This window comes from Labrus bergylta, chromosome 6, assembly GCF_963930695.1.
Source record: "Labrus bergylta chromosome 6, fLabBer1.1, whole genome shotgun sequence".
Classification (NCBI taxonomy): Eukaryota; Metazoa; Chordata; class Actinopteri; order Labriformes; family Labridae; genus Labrus; species Labrus bergylta.
In genome coordinates this window covers 22,771,354-22,787,632 of record NC_089200.1, presented here as the reverse complement: position 1 = coordinate 22,787,632, position 16,279 = coordinate 22,771,354, and the positions used below count along the sequence as shown (strand labels likewise).

The 16,279-nt window shown below is 43.4% G+C and overlaps 1 protein-coding gene across 4 annotated transcripts in view; it reads right to left on the bottom strand.

The window, feature by feature from the left end:
- Positions 1-853: 853 nt before the first annotated feature.
- suco (SUN domain containing ossification factor) overlaps positions 854-16,279 on the bottom strand; it is a 49,260-nt gene continuing 33,834 nt past the window's right edge. For 2 of the 4 annotated variants that reach the window (XM_020631790.3, XM_065956027.1), the window contains 13 exons: positions 15,398-15,418; positions 15,065-15,120; positions 13,749-13,840; positions 13,414-13,479; positions 12,527-12,610; positions 10,362-10,446; positions 8,105-9,430; positions 7,028-7,115; positions 6,826-6,930; positions 5,678-5,832; positions 5,339-5,430; positions 4,499-4,554; positions 854-3,628 (listed from right to left, as the gene is read on the bottom strand). In XM_020631790.3, the coding sequence (XP_020487446.2) occupies positions 3,071-3,628; positions 4,499-4,554; positions 5,339-5,430; positions 5,678-5,832; positions 6,826-6,930; positions 7,028-7,115; positions 8,105-9,430; positions 10,362-10,446; positions 12,527-12,610; positions 13,414-13,479; positions 13,749-13,840; positions 15,065-15,120; positions 15,398-15,418 (2,784 nt within the window). In that variant the 3' untranslated portion in view covers positions 854-3,070. The remainder of the gene's footprint in view (positions 3,629-4,498; positions 4,555-5,338; positions 5,431-5,677; positions 5,833-6,825; positions 6,931-7,027; positions 7,116-8,104; positions 9,431-10,361; positions 10,447-12,526; positions 12,611-13,413; positions 13,480-13,748; positions 13,841-15,064; positions 15,121-15,397; positions 15,419-16,279) is intronic. The other 2 variants (XM_065956025.1, XM_065956026.1) reach the window with 2 other exon arrangements.

Sequence of the window (16,279 nt, the reverse complement as noted above, 5' to 3'; positions counted from 1 at the left end):
CGTCACTTTGGATAAAAGCGTCTGCTAAGTGAATTGTAGAATGTTGTGTTGTTTTGTTTGTGTTTGTGAGTTCGTATGGCTGCTACATTAGCCAGGTCTCTCTCGTAAAAGAGAGACATTTTTGGATTTGTAAACTTTGAAGAAATACTCTGTTCTGGCAAAAAATTGCTCATAAATGCTTTCATATCAAATAGTTGAGTTTCTGTTTGATGCCTTGCTTTTATATTTTCTTTCAAGGAAATTCCTCGTATGTGAAAACATTGTGACAATTCTTTTTTACATTTCCTACAACACATGAAGGCATCATGAGGAGAGGTGCCTCACACATCCATCCTGTTCTGTGTGTGAAGTGATGCAAAGATGACCCGAGCGTCTGCAGAAACAATACTCGGGTGCTTGCAGGAGAAACTCTGTGTGAAAAATGTGGCTGTTTGCGTTCACACATACAGCTCTTGCAAATATCTGCAAGTGTGAAAACCAGCATTGTTACTCTGAGATAGGAAGATAAATGTGACAAGTTCTCAAGAAAACAACACACACCTTCTCGCTATTGAGAAAACTGAGTGGATGCATGTCCTCTTCAGGGTTCCATATGCATGTGCATTAATGTAATACTTTTGTTTGTCAGTGCATGTATACAATCATCATCCTATCAGAGTCTCCTCAAAGACAAAAAAACCCTCAGATTTTCTGTTTCTTATCAGTTTACACACTATCATGACTATTATTCATTTAGTGTTTGTAAAGCCTTTAACTGGTGTATTCAAACGTGTTTTTTCCTATAGGTAAAGACATTATGACTTTTACAGCTGAACATGAAGAGACCTCCAAATTAAATAAAACAACACCAATGTGAAAGACAACAAAAAAAGGTTTTATTTAGAAATTCACAGTTTCTAATGGCACTACAGTTTTGTAGTAACTCACTCCTGCTCAAAGAGTCCTGTGCAGCTCTTCAGAGTAATCACACAGAGAGAGAGAGATGGAGAGAGAGAGGGAGAGAAAAGAAAGCACTTGAAATAAAAGGTAGAAAAACAAAAAAGGCATGAGGAGTCATACAAAGTGCACTCTGAGAATTTCTCCTCCTAGTCGCTGTGTTACAGGATAAGTAGATTCAAAGTAGTCTTACACACACATACATGAGGTCAACAATAACACTCCTCACATGCATACATGTGTAAACACACACACACACACACACAAGATCATACACATTCAATAGGGTAAAAAAAAAAACGACGATTCTCTCGGCGTGTGGAACAAACAGAATCATCCATCTCTGCTGCGTTCCCTTTATCCATCGACAGTTCATATCCTTCTCTTCAAAATCATGGGGGGGGGGGGGGGTTACACATGAAGAGTAATAAGGTGTGGATTAAAGAGTGAGCGTGGGGGTGCACAGAGAGCTCAGGCTCTGGATGAAAACATGTAAGAGTGGTTAATAAAAGCAGGCATGTTTAAAGTTCACAGTCACAGAGAGGAGAGTGATGGAGGGGAGAGAGATGTGAGAGGAGGAGGAGGATGAGGAGGAGCTCAGAGAGGAAATGATGAAGATTTTCTGTCTCTGTCAAAATGAACACAAGACCGACCACACAGAGCCGCTCAGAAAGTGCTCACACAAAGAAAACTGTTTAAAAACAGAATGGCGCCTGTGACTTCCTGCAAAAGTTCACACAACCCTCTGAGTTTAAACGGAGATGAGGCTTAATATAATTGACAGGGCGAGCGAAAATCAGACGACAAACAAGAAGACAGAAAACGGGACGAGACTCGGTGAGGCCCTTTCCACTAGCAGCTCTGAACAGACACAAACGCAGCGCTGAGACGATCCTTTTAAAGTCCTCTGCTGCAGGACGAGCAACTCAACGCACACCTGAAGGATGTATATGGCCCAAGCAAACTCTACTCAGAGCTATTCAAAATCAGAGAAGAAGAAAAGAGCCATTCAAATATACGTACGCTCTGAAATAATTCTGTGCAACACTTTCAGGATCTACTGTGACTCTGCAGGCTGACAGGCTGAGCCTCGTGTACAAAATCTGTCCTCTGTTAAATAAATAAATAGATAAATAAAACTACTCAGTCAGACATGGCTGCAGAGTCCCAGTAGTAGTCTGTGTGTGTGTGCGCAAAAGTGTGTGTGTAACGGAAGTGTAAACATTAAGCTCTCCACCTAACGTGCTCCTACAGTATAGTTAACCCTGATCCCGAAACCTTAACTCCACACTGGCTGCAAAAATAAGAAGAGAAATAATAAAATACATCAGAAGAAAAAAGACAGTAGTTTGCCTGTAGCCTGTTTCAGCAGCTCCTCTTCACGTGTGCGTGTGTGTGTGTGTGTGTGTGTGTGTGCGCGCGCTCTCAGGGCCCAGCCCAAACAAATCTGAACTCTGAGGATCTTCAAACTGCTGCGTCTGAGTTTGTAATTTAAGAATAAACAAAGAAACTAAAGTGAAAGGACTCAAAGGTTCACACACATGCAGAAAATTCTTCATTCAGCTATGGTGGCCGGTTTTGGAACACACTGACAGAGACACACACACAATCTGAAGCACAAAGTTGAACACTCTGGTCCCACATACACACACCTGCAGTCTTGTCAGGATGCGGCATGAAGATAGAGAAGTGGAAATGAAGACAGGAAATGAGGAAGAGAAGTCACGCTCCCATTTTTCATCCACAGAGCAGCAGAATACTTCATGACCTTCCTGCAGTAGAAGAAGAGCTGAGGGCGGGGCCTCCGCTCTCTGTGCTCACAGGGGGGAGGAGTTAATGTTCACCTGTCGGGGGTAATGTGCTTCTCCATTAGAAAAACATGGATGTAATGGATGTCTCTGTGTCCATCATCAGGTCTTTAGCTTTAACAGATAAAAAGGCACGTAACCGTAAACAGGTCTCTGACGGAGGGCGGGGTCAGAGGAGGCTGAGCTCCTTTCTGCTACAGCTCCTCGGTGTATCTGGGTGCTCATGGGAAATGTGGTTCTTTGGGATGCAGTACGATCTCATCTCCTTCCTACGTGAGTCTGCTACCATAAAGTGTGTATGTGTATAAAGTTTCTGTGTGTTTTTTTTAAACGTGTCCGGTGACGGCGGTCACCCCGATGGTCCCCACATTGATCTCCTTGTTTCCCTTCATCAGCTGCTGCAGGCTGGGCAGGGACTCCACACGCCCCCCTGTCACAGAAGGGAACTGCAGCTCCGTCTGCCGTGATTTCCTCCTCTTCATCGAGCGCTTCTCCTGACGGGACTTGTTAAGGGGGGTCTGCTGCTGGAGGGGGAGGGGGTGGCCGTTGCAGAGACCGGCGGAGGGGAAGCTTGGGGAGGGAGGGGGGAGGCGGCTCGTGTAGGACTCCTCAGAGTGTGTGGATGAGCTGCAACTGCTGGTCTCTGAAGGAGGCAGGGATGGTATCTGCTCTGCAAAGGAAGGGGGAGGTAAGGGGATAGCAGGAGGCGGAGGAAGAGGAGGAGGAGTGGGAGGAGGAGGAGGAGGAGGGGGAGGTGGTGGTGGAGGTTCAGGGAGGCACGGCTGGAAGCCGTTACACTTTGGTCCCCCGTTTGTGAGCGGGAGAGACGACTCACACTTCAGAACCTCGACTTTGTCCAAAGATTTTGTCTTATAGCGTTTTTTCTGCAGAAAGAGAGAGAGGGCAGGAGGGGGGAGATCAAAACATGGAGAGAAACATGAAACACACCTGAAAATGTAAAAACATATCGAACACTTTTGTAAGAGACACTGAGGTCACAGACAGGTCAGAGGAGGGAAAGTTTAGGGGGAATGATGAAGGAAACAAATAATCTCAAGAACATTTGACTAAATAAAGCAGAGCTGCACAATTTGCTCATGATCAATTTCATTGAAGATTAAGATTCTTACTATAAAATGGACATCATTGTGGCAACAACATGTCCTGGGATAACAGAAGCAACCCAGTTTTATATCACATTTAGTATCCTAAAGTAATGCGAGTGCAAAAGACAAGTATGGACTTTACAGCTGCAGACTGTAACTTTCTGCAGTTCTGAGCAAAACACTTGGCTTCTTCCTAAAAAGCTAAAAAAGGGTTCCTCTAAATGGGGTTCTCTGAACTAAAATAGTTCATAGTTCCTGCATTGAGGGATGAATAAAAGGGGGGAAAGGTTCCAAAAGTTTCTAGAACTATAAAAAGGTTCCTGCCGTCTGAAAACACCTAGACTGAGATTTATTTTAGTGCAAAGATTTGCACAGAAGCAGAATGTAGTTCAACATAGAAGTGCAGTGAAAAAGAATAAAAACTTTATTTTAAAAAATCACAACCCTTTATAACACAACACAGACTTTATAACTGATCCCAGAGCTGTGATGCAAGTCACCATGCCACCATGTACTCATGCATGTACCCACAGAGTCAGAGAGGGTATGAGGAGGAAACGTGAGCTCTCTTCAGCTGCTCCACACATCAGAATGTCTAACACAGTAATAAGACAGACAGAGCGGCCTCAGGTGGAACAGTCACTGTACCTTTTTCTCTGGAGAAAACCTTAGAGGTTCTACAATGTACAAGTCATCTGGACCTACTGGGGAGGGGAGAGAGGGGGGGTTAATGATGGAATGAGCAACAGGAAAACATACATGTCACAAGCATGAAGTGACCTTGCAAGTAGTTTTATTAAAGATGCACAAAATATATAAATAAATTCTAATTATGTGTGTGAAAGAGATAACAAAAAAATACACAACCTAAAATCAGACAGAAAACAGGCAATTTGATTTAAGATCACTACTTGCAAACGTCTACGAGCCAGCGAAGCACCACCATGCTCTATTATTACACTCCTTCAGCCTGCATGTGCACACAAGCTGGCAATGACAGCCTCACACACGCACCCACACACACACACACACACACGCAGCTGAGGGATAATGATCAGCAGGGGGAGTTTAAGGTTTCATGAGTTTCAATGATTTTCATTCTTCAGTGTTTGCAGCAGTCCCTCCCTGAAGGCTCGAGCTGCTTGAAGCAACACACACATTAGCCTCTGCGCAAGGCCACGTGAGTGTGTGAGTGTGTGAGTGTGTGTGTGTGTGTGTGTGTGTGTGTGTGTGTGTGTGTGTGTGTGTGTGACAGGATACAGCAGAGATACAGACAGAGAGAATGAGAGTAAAGAAAGAGCTGCAAGAATCTACAGCGAGGTCTACAGCAGAGATAACATGATCCTGACATGAAGGCTAAATGTTTCAATGATCAGGGAAACACAGAGGAGAGGAAAACAAAGGCCGGTCTGAAGAGTGATGTGTCTATGTGTGTGTGTGTGTGTGTGTGTGTGTGACGTGTGTGTATTTAGGAGGCGGGGCTCTTACCATCCGTAGAGGACAAGTGGAAAGACTTTGAGCGAACAAGAGGAGAAGCCACCCTTCGCTTCAGGCTCATATCATCGTATGAGGAGAAACACCTGAGGAGAAAAATGAACGCTAATGTTTACAAAGTGATATGATCACGCTTATTTATTAGCATTAGATAACAAGTGATGTCTATAAATCCTTCAGTACCTCCTATTTAAACCCATTATCAGTAGGAGACGTATAGCTCTTATGGACAGGACAGTTGTAACAAAATGAGTGTGTGTGTGTGTGTGTGTGTGTGTGTGTGTGTGTGTGTGTGTGTGTGTGTGTGTGTGTGTGTGTGTGTGTGTGTCTGACCTCTTAGGGCTGGGGTAGTAGTTGCTCTTGGGCAGGGCAGCAGTGTTGGTGATGGGCTTTGGAGAGGAGTTGCGGCAGCACTGCAGACACAGCAGGACACCCAGAAACAGACACAGGACCAGAGAGACCACCAGGTAACTCTGACGGTCCGACACCTGCAGAGGAAAACAGCCAAACTCTGAAAATTACAGGTGAAGCCCAGATTGGCCCAGAGTCACAAAAACAAGGATTATTTTTTTCTTGTTCCTGTCTTTGACACTAAAGCTCTTAATTAACATGGATACACATTCTTCTGTTTGTCTTCAAAGAAGATTAAACATATAAAGCATATGTTGACTTTTAAGATTATGTCTTTATTAGACATATAGTCCCAGTGGCGATAAGGTAGATTCCATATACATTCATATATCTTTGTATTTATAATGTAATTAAAGGCTGATATGTTCTATATGTCCCCTCGTCAGCAGCTGAATCTCTAACTCTGTTCTCAGTGAAGGTCAGGAGGTGAAAGTTTGACATCAGACGCTGAACATAAAGAGAGGACGGATTTCAAAAACACAATTCTGAGATAAAGTCCCAGACATATTTTGGACTATTGTACCATTTGTTCTCCATGTTCTCTTCATGTTTCTGTGTGTTTGTCCTCTCTCGTGGTTAAAGTTTCACCAACTGATCGACTATTTCTGAACAAAGCTTTCTTTCTTCTTTCTTGTTTCTTGTTCAGTTTGCATGAGCGGCTTCAATTATTAGAGTCACATTATTTCCATCAGTCTATGTTCTTTCTTCTTTCTGCAGTGTTTCTTTTAAACATCTCACATGTGCTGCACAGCCTCGATTCCCTCCTATTAAAACCTCCAACACCTTGTTACTGAGATCATTTTGAATTCCAAAAAGTCAAATTTACACATTTCTGGTCTGGTTTGTGTTAGACATGAAAAAACAAGGATGAAAAGTTTTGTTCCTCTAACCACCACTCTGCTGTAAATAAACCAACACTTTCAGCAGAGTCAACCTGTGTGCACATTTTTACTCTTTACAGTCTATGAACATGATGCAGTCTTAGTCAGCTGTCAGTACTTTAAGTGTGTGTGTGTGTGTGTGTGTGTTTGTATGTGTTCCAGGTGTTCCAGGTGTTCCAGGTGTGCTACCTCTCTCTGCAGCTGGCCGACTGTAGCCGTGAGGTTAAGCATCAGTTTGGTGACGTTCTCCAGCTGGCTCTGCAAGATGTGGATGGAGTCGGTCTGTTTCTGATCCTGATGAAACACGACAGTTAAACATCTGTCAGTCAGAACACGCCACTGTTTCCTGTTTACACTTGGACTCGTCCTGCTCTGATTGGTTTAAACTGACCTGCTCCTCTGCAATGCGGGAGGTGTTCTGCAGCTTGATGATGGTCTTATTGAACGCTCTCTGCATCTCCTCCATCTGTTTACGGTATCTGTAAAAAAAAAACAAAAAAAAAACACAACATTAACTGGGAAGAGAGAGTTTGGGATGACATGCAGCAGATGGCCAAAGTCAGATTAGAACCCATGGCCGCTGTGACGACGACAACAGTCTCTGAACATGGGCCCCATAACATGACCACTAGGCTCTCTTTTGCCCCTCATTAATTTAGTTTAAGGATAGTCATCTGTAAGACACTATCTTAAAAAATTACATAAATAAGATCAAGAAACAATCAGAACAACCTTATCTTCCCTCCCATGTAATATTAATACAGAACTGTCTGTGTGCTGAGACTCAGCTGTTGCCGAAGAAGTGCAGGGCTTTCATCACGCAACTAATACATGTTGAAATGTGCAGAAATGTTGTCTTTCCTTCTACATAAGCTTTTTATCTGCTGATTGGAGGTGAAGGTGTCACCAGCTGTTCTAAATGAGGTAACGCCTCCAAAAACAACCAAGGGAAATCAAAGTTAGAAGGTCTTCTGTCTCCTGTTCACTGCATGCATGTGTGTTATCTATTTGTCCATTCTGACCAGCCCATTTTTATGTGTTTGCAGCTTCTTCAACTCTAGAAATACAACATCACTTTTCTAGTCTTGTAAATATTTGGCCATGGGAGGTAGTAACAGAGGCGTTTAAGGGGCAAGAGGGTCACTTTAGATGGTGGAGCCTACGCTGTGTATGTGTGTGTGTGTGTGTGTGTGTGTGTGTGTGTGTGTGTGTGTGTGTGTGTGTGTGTGTGTGTGTGTGTGTGTGTGTGTGTGTGTGTGTGTGCGTGCGTGCGCGTGTGTGTGTTGAGCCCCGCTATATGTTTACATGTTGCACTTCTGCAGCGCTGTAACACAATGTGAAATATCACACTGCGACACAAATACTACCTTGTTACAGAATCAATGTGAAAAGACAGAGACCTAATGTGGGCAGAGTTTCATTTTGGTGCTGTTGAGGAATCTGACTGTGAAGAAAGCTGGTGTTTTACCTCTGGCTAAGCTCCTCCAGGTATCTGCTCGACAGACTCATGTTCATCTCTAGAGCTTTGATGCGGTTGTTCAGTCTCATGAAGACGCTCTCCTTCTGACTGGAGCCGTGCACTGTCCCCCCGTTCAACATCACCCCGTTCCCAATTAGTCCACCCCCGTTATAATCTCCCCCGTTCTGCAGCTCTGCGTAGAAGTCCGTCGCCGTGCGGTGGGCGTTCCCATTAGAGCTCAGAAGCTCGTCCTCCACTGAGTCCTCCACCCGGTGGGGGTCACCTGTCTGGGAGAGGGAGTCCCCCTGCTCACCATGAGTCTGATGGGCCAGGTGTCTCTGAGGGTCCCCAATATCTGCCTTCATTGAGTCTGAGGGGGGTTCAGTCTGAGGGGGAGATGGGGGCAGCTCAGTGGGAGGGGGGATGAGGTCCTCAGGCCTTGTCACAGTGGGGAGAGGCTGTACAGGATGCTCCTTCAGCGTGGTGAGCACCTCCAGGGTAGGAGAGGGTGTCTCCGTGGCTACAGGCTGAGGGGGGGCGCTGACAGAAAGGGTGGGGCTGGCAATGTTGGCCGGCTCAGTCTCTGGGATAGAGGCGGACTGGAGGGGAGGAGTGGGGACGGGGTCGAGGGCTGCGTCTTTGATCGGGGGGAGCAGCTTCTCCTCCTGGGTGGGTGTGGGCCAGGTGAGGGAGCTGTGGGAGTCAGAGAAGCTGTGGGCAGGGAGGGAGGAGGTCCTGCTGGGCTCGAGGAGGATGACGAGATCTGGAGTGTGTGTGTCGGGACTGTGTGTGTTTGGCTCCTCGCTCCGACCCTGGACAGGAACCTCAGCCTCTGGAGTCGATTCTGAGAGGGGAGGGGCTTCTTTCAGAGGGGTGGGGACAGGGGTGGGGAGGAGTGGAGGTGTGTGTGTGAGGGCAGGGGTGTTTGTCTGTGTGTGGACGCTCAGCTGCCTCCTCTTCAGGCTGCGGAGACGCTCCCTAGCGAGGCGGGCGGAGCACCAGCGGTGGAGCAGCTCGGGCAGCGTGGCCATGCAGGAGAGAGAGAGGGAAGAGAGGGAGGAGAAGGGACAGTATGTCTGACTCTCCCACATATTCCTGTCTGCCTCCCTCCTCGTCTCCTCCTCCCTCTTCTCCCCCTCCTCTTCCTCCACCTCCTCCTCCATCAGAGTGACAGTAGACTGTCTGGGCTCCTCCTCCTCCTCCTCCTCCTCCACCAGGGTGACGATCTGTCTGTCCTCCTGAGAGTCCAATGATGAGGGCTGAGGAGGCGGAGGCTCACTGGAGACGGAGGAGTCCTCCTGGGATTCAAGATGTTTCTGCTCTGCAGGATCCGGTCTGCAGGAAACACACAGATACTCATTTATAAGCTTTAAATCTCTAAAGATATTACATTCAAATACAGAATCTGTACAGAGGTCTGGATTTTCAACATGGGAAGTGTCCTGGTATCTGTTTGTAGTACATTTGTACACAGCTGTATTGACCAATCAGGTAGAAGCAGGCTTTGGTGTGTGCAGGAAAAACAGAACACACTTCATCCAAGCTAATGACCAGTTTCCTATAGGCAGTGTTCTGATGATGAATTACCTAACTCGATAAACAGATAAAATTCAAGTGCAGCTAACAATCTTTTATAGATCAAACCTTTTTACTTTGAGCCACAAATCTGCTTGGCGATGTGTCTCAAATCCAAATTTCTCAAATCAGATTTCCTGGCTAGCTGGAACGAATCAGGAATCAAATATCCAACCTCCATTGATGACGCTTCAAACTAAAGGTGATAGGGCTTTCCCCATCTGGACTCCTCTGAGGCAATAACGATCACAGAATCTGCCCCTTCTTTTAAATCACTTCTTAAAAAAACTCACTTTTGTAGACCTTCTTTTATGTGATGTCATCTTCTTCGGCTGTTATTGCCCTTATTATTATTATTTCTTCACCTGTTTCTGTTGCGCTCACCTCTTTTTTTATTGTCGTTATCTGTTCGTTATCTGTTCGTTTTTGCTTTGAGCTCTTTTTATTGTTTCTCTCTCTTTCAGTTGATCACATTATCTGAAATCTTCGGTCCTCGTGTTGCCTTGTGATGAGTCTTGTGATGTTTGAACTAAATATATTTTGTTGTTGTGGTTATTTTGCAATTATTTATGTTCTACTGTGTTTGGGTTATTTTGCTTTGTTCATTTCTAACACTGTCCATTTAGTCTTTTTGGATCTTAACATCCTGTTTTAAATCTCTAACACATACTAGTTCTGTGGTTTGTCTTACACTGCAGAGTCTGGAGGTGTTTCAGCTGGTTTAGAGGTTTCTTCTGGGCTCTCCTGTTTTTCAACCATTTCTGTCGTTGTGTTTCCTGCAACCAAACAAACAACAACAATTAAAACAGAAAACAGGATTTACAGTATAACACCTTATAATTATCATAATTATTCAGATTGCACAGAAACAAACAAGTTGCCAGTTGCAGCAGATTTATGAGTCTGTGGGAGTGCAGAGCAGGATAGAGAGGCTTTGGCTGCTCAGAGTGGCTGCAGGCCCATGTTAGGGAAAGTCTGAAAAAACGGAGAACCAGTCTGTTCTGGTTAGAACTGGTCTCTCCCTCTCTCTTCTGCTTACTTTGTCGGTGTTAATCTAGACTAGGACTCCTGTGACAAAAAAAGATGGCAGACTTTTTGATCCCCTTTGTGTTCCAAGTTTTCTTCATATTTTAAAACTTTCCCAAAACATCTTGTTTTAGTTAAAGGAGAGCAATCTGTGCATATGTTTTTTTCCCCCCTTAAATTCGACCGCTTTGAACTGCCTCTCTGTGGGGTAAATGTTGAGTAACGGGTTTTGCGTCACAGACCCCCTCTCAACTGTAATGCATCACTTCTCCTGCCAAGAAGGAAAACATAGAAAGCAAATATCTGCTGCTGCAGGCCTCCAGCCACAAACTAAATAAAGCTGTGGCTCCCTCAGCACATATATACATGAACATACACACAGGTAGGAAGACTGACGGCCAACGAGGAAAGAAAGAGTGAAAGAAGAGGAGGAAAAATGCAGCAGAACATTTTGAGTTTGAGCTGAGAGGAGGGGAGACGGCTGGTGTCAAAATGCAGATCAATTTTATATATTATTTTTAAAATGAAGGAAATGTGCTTTTTTGTGATTCCAGCAAACTCCAGTTTGCAATATGTGTCTTTACAGCGAGGCTGCGAGTGGAGCTGCTGCTGTCAAAAGCTCAGTTTCAAAGAGATGATCCCTTCAATGTTGAATGTGAAATGGTGATGAATTATCTGCAGAGGTCTCCTCCTCTCCAAATGAAACAGTTACAAGTTATTTAAACCAATAGAAACACCAAATTAAGTAGTTTGACTTCAAAATGTTTTATTTGTTTTGACACACGCACATAGCTCCTGAAAATTTCCTGATGAGGGTGAATTCTGTGTAGCAAGAAATATCTAGGAAAATTCACTGCGAGCAAGTAGGCGGGCTCAGAGATTAATTTAAATCACGTGAACGTAAAGAAACTACTTCATTCTCTTTTCTTCTCAGCAGTATGAATGAATGTCCTTTACGCTCTCTCTCTATCATTGTTGCTGTGAATACGTATAATCACACATAGCAGTGATATGAGGGAGAAACTGTCGTTATAGTGTCGGACTCTGTCACATCGTCCACCATCTTGGATTTCTGCAGCGTCTTTTTTTTTTTACGTCATGACCTGCATGTCCTTTGCTTTAGGTGTTAAGAAACACCATACTAAAAAGAAAGCTACCTATTGATAAAGAGTGACAGAGAGTAAAACCACAGTACGATGAAGGATGGTGACTCATGCTCTTTGCGAGAACTGGATCTTTTTTTACGAGAGCTGGAAATGATGAAGTGTTTTCTGAGGTGAAACCAGTTTGACTGCATGTCAAGAATCAGCAAGAGAGCAAAGAATCAAAGCATGGGGCGCTGGTGGCGCAGTGGTGGCCCAGGTTCAAATCAGGCCTGTGGCTCCTTTCCCGCATGTCATTCCCTACTCTCTCTCTCCCTCCCTGATTTACGACTATCCACTGTCCTGTCTCTGATATAAAGGCACAAAATGCCCGAAAAAAAATCTTTAAAAAATAAAAATATATTTTTTTGTAAAAAATAAAAATAAAAAGAGAATCAAAGCAAATACATGTCAAGACCTTGACTTGTAAAGCAAACTGCACTTTTACAGGATAGGAAGGATCGAATGTAAAGGAAGAACTTTGTATACCGCTGAAAACAAAGTGAAGCTAAAAGGTCAACAGAGTTTTAAAAGCAGCATCCCACAGATTCAGAGACAGATCTCAGCGGTTAGATGTCACAAGGATAAAAAAGGGTTTGGGTTAGACATTAACAGGAGGTGTATGTGAGGACGTTAATGGAGATGCAGGATGTAAAGAAGCAGCAGTGAGAGTTAGAGGGGTGAGTACCTCCTGTCTCTGCTCCTCCCTCCAGCTCCGGTTTGCCTCCCAGCACGTTAGCTGCGATGTTGTTTACCATGTTGAGGATTGCATCTAAAGGACGAAACACACATGCAAACAGTGAAGTTATTTTTAAAAGGTTTAAAAGGTTCCTGGAAATAAGCTGGTAGGCTGCAGCCTGGGGCAAAGAAATGCACCAATGAAACCAGACTAGCATTTCATTTCTTGTTTTTTTACTCTCCTCTCTGACACTGCTTTAACTTCAGTTCTTCTACCTGACTCTTTAGTCTCAGACTTCTCTGTCTGTTTCAGGATTTCCTTCAGCCCCCTGCCTTCTATTGTTCAGTACCCCTCTGAGTCTGGCCTTTTTAGATCAAACACATGTGCTTCTGTACTTTTTTCATGGTTTTCTGGTTCAAGCAAAGGAGAACTGTGTGAACAGCTCTTGTTAGTGTGTGCGGCTGCAGCCGTCTCAGAGGACACCTGAGTGTTTTTGCATGAATATTTGCATCCAAAACCCTTTGTGTATGTTTTATACCAAGCAGGTTCACACTTACGGACATCTTCAAATTAAAATCTGCTGGGATCTTTTTGTTGAATTCTTATAGCTTTAAGGGCCCTCAACTATAAATTGCGGCCATAAACGACAAGGAGATTATAAAGCGTTCCAGGGTTGGCCCTTTCAAAGTAAAAGTGTGGAAACCATTCCTACTTCTCCCCCCCTTAACACTCCTCCGTCATGTGCTGTTATTAATTCACCCACGCTTGTTCATTATGAATCCTTTTGTGTCTTATGTTTTTAAATCTAGAATTTTGCCAGTCCTAGAAAAATGTGTGTGTGTGTTTGTGTTTGTGCGTGCGTGCATGCGTGTGTGAGTGGGGGGGTGTGTACATACTGGTCGCTGAGCCGAGCAGGTTTTTAGAGGCCTTGTCTTCTGATGGTTGATAGCCTGGAGGATAATCTGAAGGGAAGGACACATTAAAGGTTACATTCAGCAATAACATCATAACATACAGCGGATTAAACAAAGTTTTGTTGTTTAAAACTTTATACTTGTAAATTTACAACTTTAATCTTGTTAAATTACATCTTGAATCTCAAAATCTAAGATTTTAACTTCCCCTTGTGTCCCTCATGCTCCGCTGAAAAGACTTGATTTAAAATAAATGCCAAAAGGAACTGATTATCGTTAAAGTGGAGTAAAATGTCAGCGTGGAACAGTGGTCTCACCGTAGTCTTCATCCAGGTACTCCAGTCTCTCTGAGGGGTACTGTGAATCTGAAATCTCCTCATACTCCTCCACCATGCTCGTACCAAACACCCTGCACACACACACACACACACACACACACACACACACACACACACACAGACACACACACACACTTTGTTACACAGACATTACAGGAAACAATACTAATAAACTGAACAGAGGAGGGGCAGACATGTTTGTGAGGTAAAGAAAAACATGTTCAAAAATGCTGCTCAGATCAGATGGGATAATTTCAGGGTTAATTTGATAAATAGATTCACTTTGAGCTTTTTTTGGACAAACACAAGCAGCAGAGTTGAACAACCTCTTTAAACACAGCAGCAGCAAACGTCCCTGATGACCCCACTTCTCTGACTCACACATGTTGGTACATGTTGAAAGCTTTTACTGAGAATTACTCATCAGTTAAAGTGTGTTTTTCTACAAACACAAGGGCTTTAAATGAAGGACGAGGTGTAGCAACAGATCATTGTCTAAATTGCACATATATATTTGCAATGTATTTGTGCAATTTAGACAGAGTGACTTTCACTGCAATTGTTGATTGAAAACAATTAATGACACACAATTGGGTGCCTAGGACTTCTACTTTTGCTGCCATGGTAACAAACAGAAACTATATTGTTTGATTTTTACTAGAATTATATCAAAGTTAAAATCATGTGTTTTTATCACAAGAAGTAAATGCAAGGATTTGTAAAGGATTCATTTTCGTCAAAGAATGTCCGATCACTGTCGGGTGGGAGAGGGATCTCCTGAGGCAAGACATGACTTAAAAAGAACAATGCCTTTATATCAACTCTGCGTGTAGTTCAACAGAATCACAATATCAACAAAAGGGAGGAGAAGAACATCCTGGAGAACGGAAAACATAATGCAGCCATTTAATTATTGCACAGAGATCGCAACTGTCTCGTGCATACAGTTTAAGGCCGTGCACCGAACACAGGGAATACACGTCACCACCCCCTCCTACTCGCTGGATGCAAAGTCTTCTGATTATATCCTACTGCGTTCTAACATCAGCTCACTCAAACTTCATGAGGAAACAACACTAATGGGTCACACATGCTGCTCACCATGAAAACTTTGTTTTGTTCAAGTGTGAACAAGGCTAAAGACAAAATCCATCACTGGAAACAGTGGCATTGTTAAAACTCATATGATATTAAAAGTGTTTGTTGTGTTGAAGAACTTTTTAAATATTTCATGATAGTTAAGCTTCAGGTTATCACACAAAGGACTCTAGAACCAGGAGAAGTTTCTCTCTTACCTGATGAGACTGAGCGGACAGAAATGTTCTGATCCAAAGTGGGACAGAAGTTCAACCTGCAGGGAAAACAAGAAAAACTGTCAAACTAAACTTCACAATAACTGCAGTTAGAGTTAATTAATGTATGTGTGCCCACTCCATGAACCCACACCCCACCAAACACCTGAAGAGAAATCTTTAAAATGCAAGGCTCTTATAATGTGCTTAGTGTGCATGTTATATTTATGAAACATATTAGACATGCATTATGGATTACACTGTGGCAAAGCTCACCCATTACAGACCATTATAAGAGTGCAAGTTAATCTCTGACAGAGAGAGAAGAGTGCTAACCTTTATGTACTTGATGAACATCTGATGCGAGAGGAAGACAGCAGAACGACAGGAAGAGAGAGAGAGAGAAATAAAACAGAGAAAAATCAGTGAAGACTGATTCAAGCTACGAGCAGCTCAGGCATCAGAAACACTGTGACAAACACACTGCTAATGAACACACTGCTATGTTACAGTCAGGCAGGAGACTACAGAGAGCTTTCTAAAAGACAGACAGACACACGGACAGACGGGTAAAAACACACAGCAGGACACACAGAAAACATCAGAAAATCAAACAGTAGCTGCTGCTCAGATCAGTGATCTGACTCTGCAGGAATAAAAATCAGTTTATGTAATAAAAACACGATTATTTCATAAGAGAGCACATGAATCACAGCGAGCGCCCACATGTTAACGCCCACACTGACATCATCACAAATACAATCATTGGAGTATTAAATAACTTTGTAAGGAGTCTAAACTGTGAATATGTAGTAAGCAGAAGAATGAAGACAGAAGAGTTCAAAGAAGCACATTTTCAAATTAATTATTACATCAAAACGTGTTCATTGTAAAGTCACCTGGATCAGCACAATAGAAACACTCCACATCATTCACTTTCATTAAACAAAAGTAGCACTCAGAACGGGGAACATTCTGTAATACTTAATAAAACTGTAGTTATCAAGTCGTCGCCACAGCGGTCTAAAAGATGTCCTGTTGAGCGTTTAGTTGTGGAAGAGACGGCCTGAGCTGTGGGCTTGTCAACATGTTTTTAAACTAAAATCCGCATCCATGAAATTAAAGTTCACTGAAGCATAATGAGTTCTTTAGACAGCAGAATGTGACAGTCAAACAGGCTGAGCTAATGGCTACGCTCACTTTTTTCTGTAGTTTTAT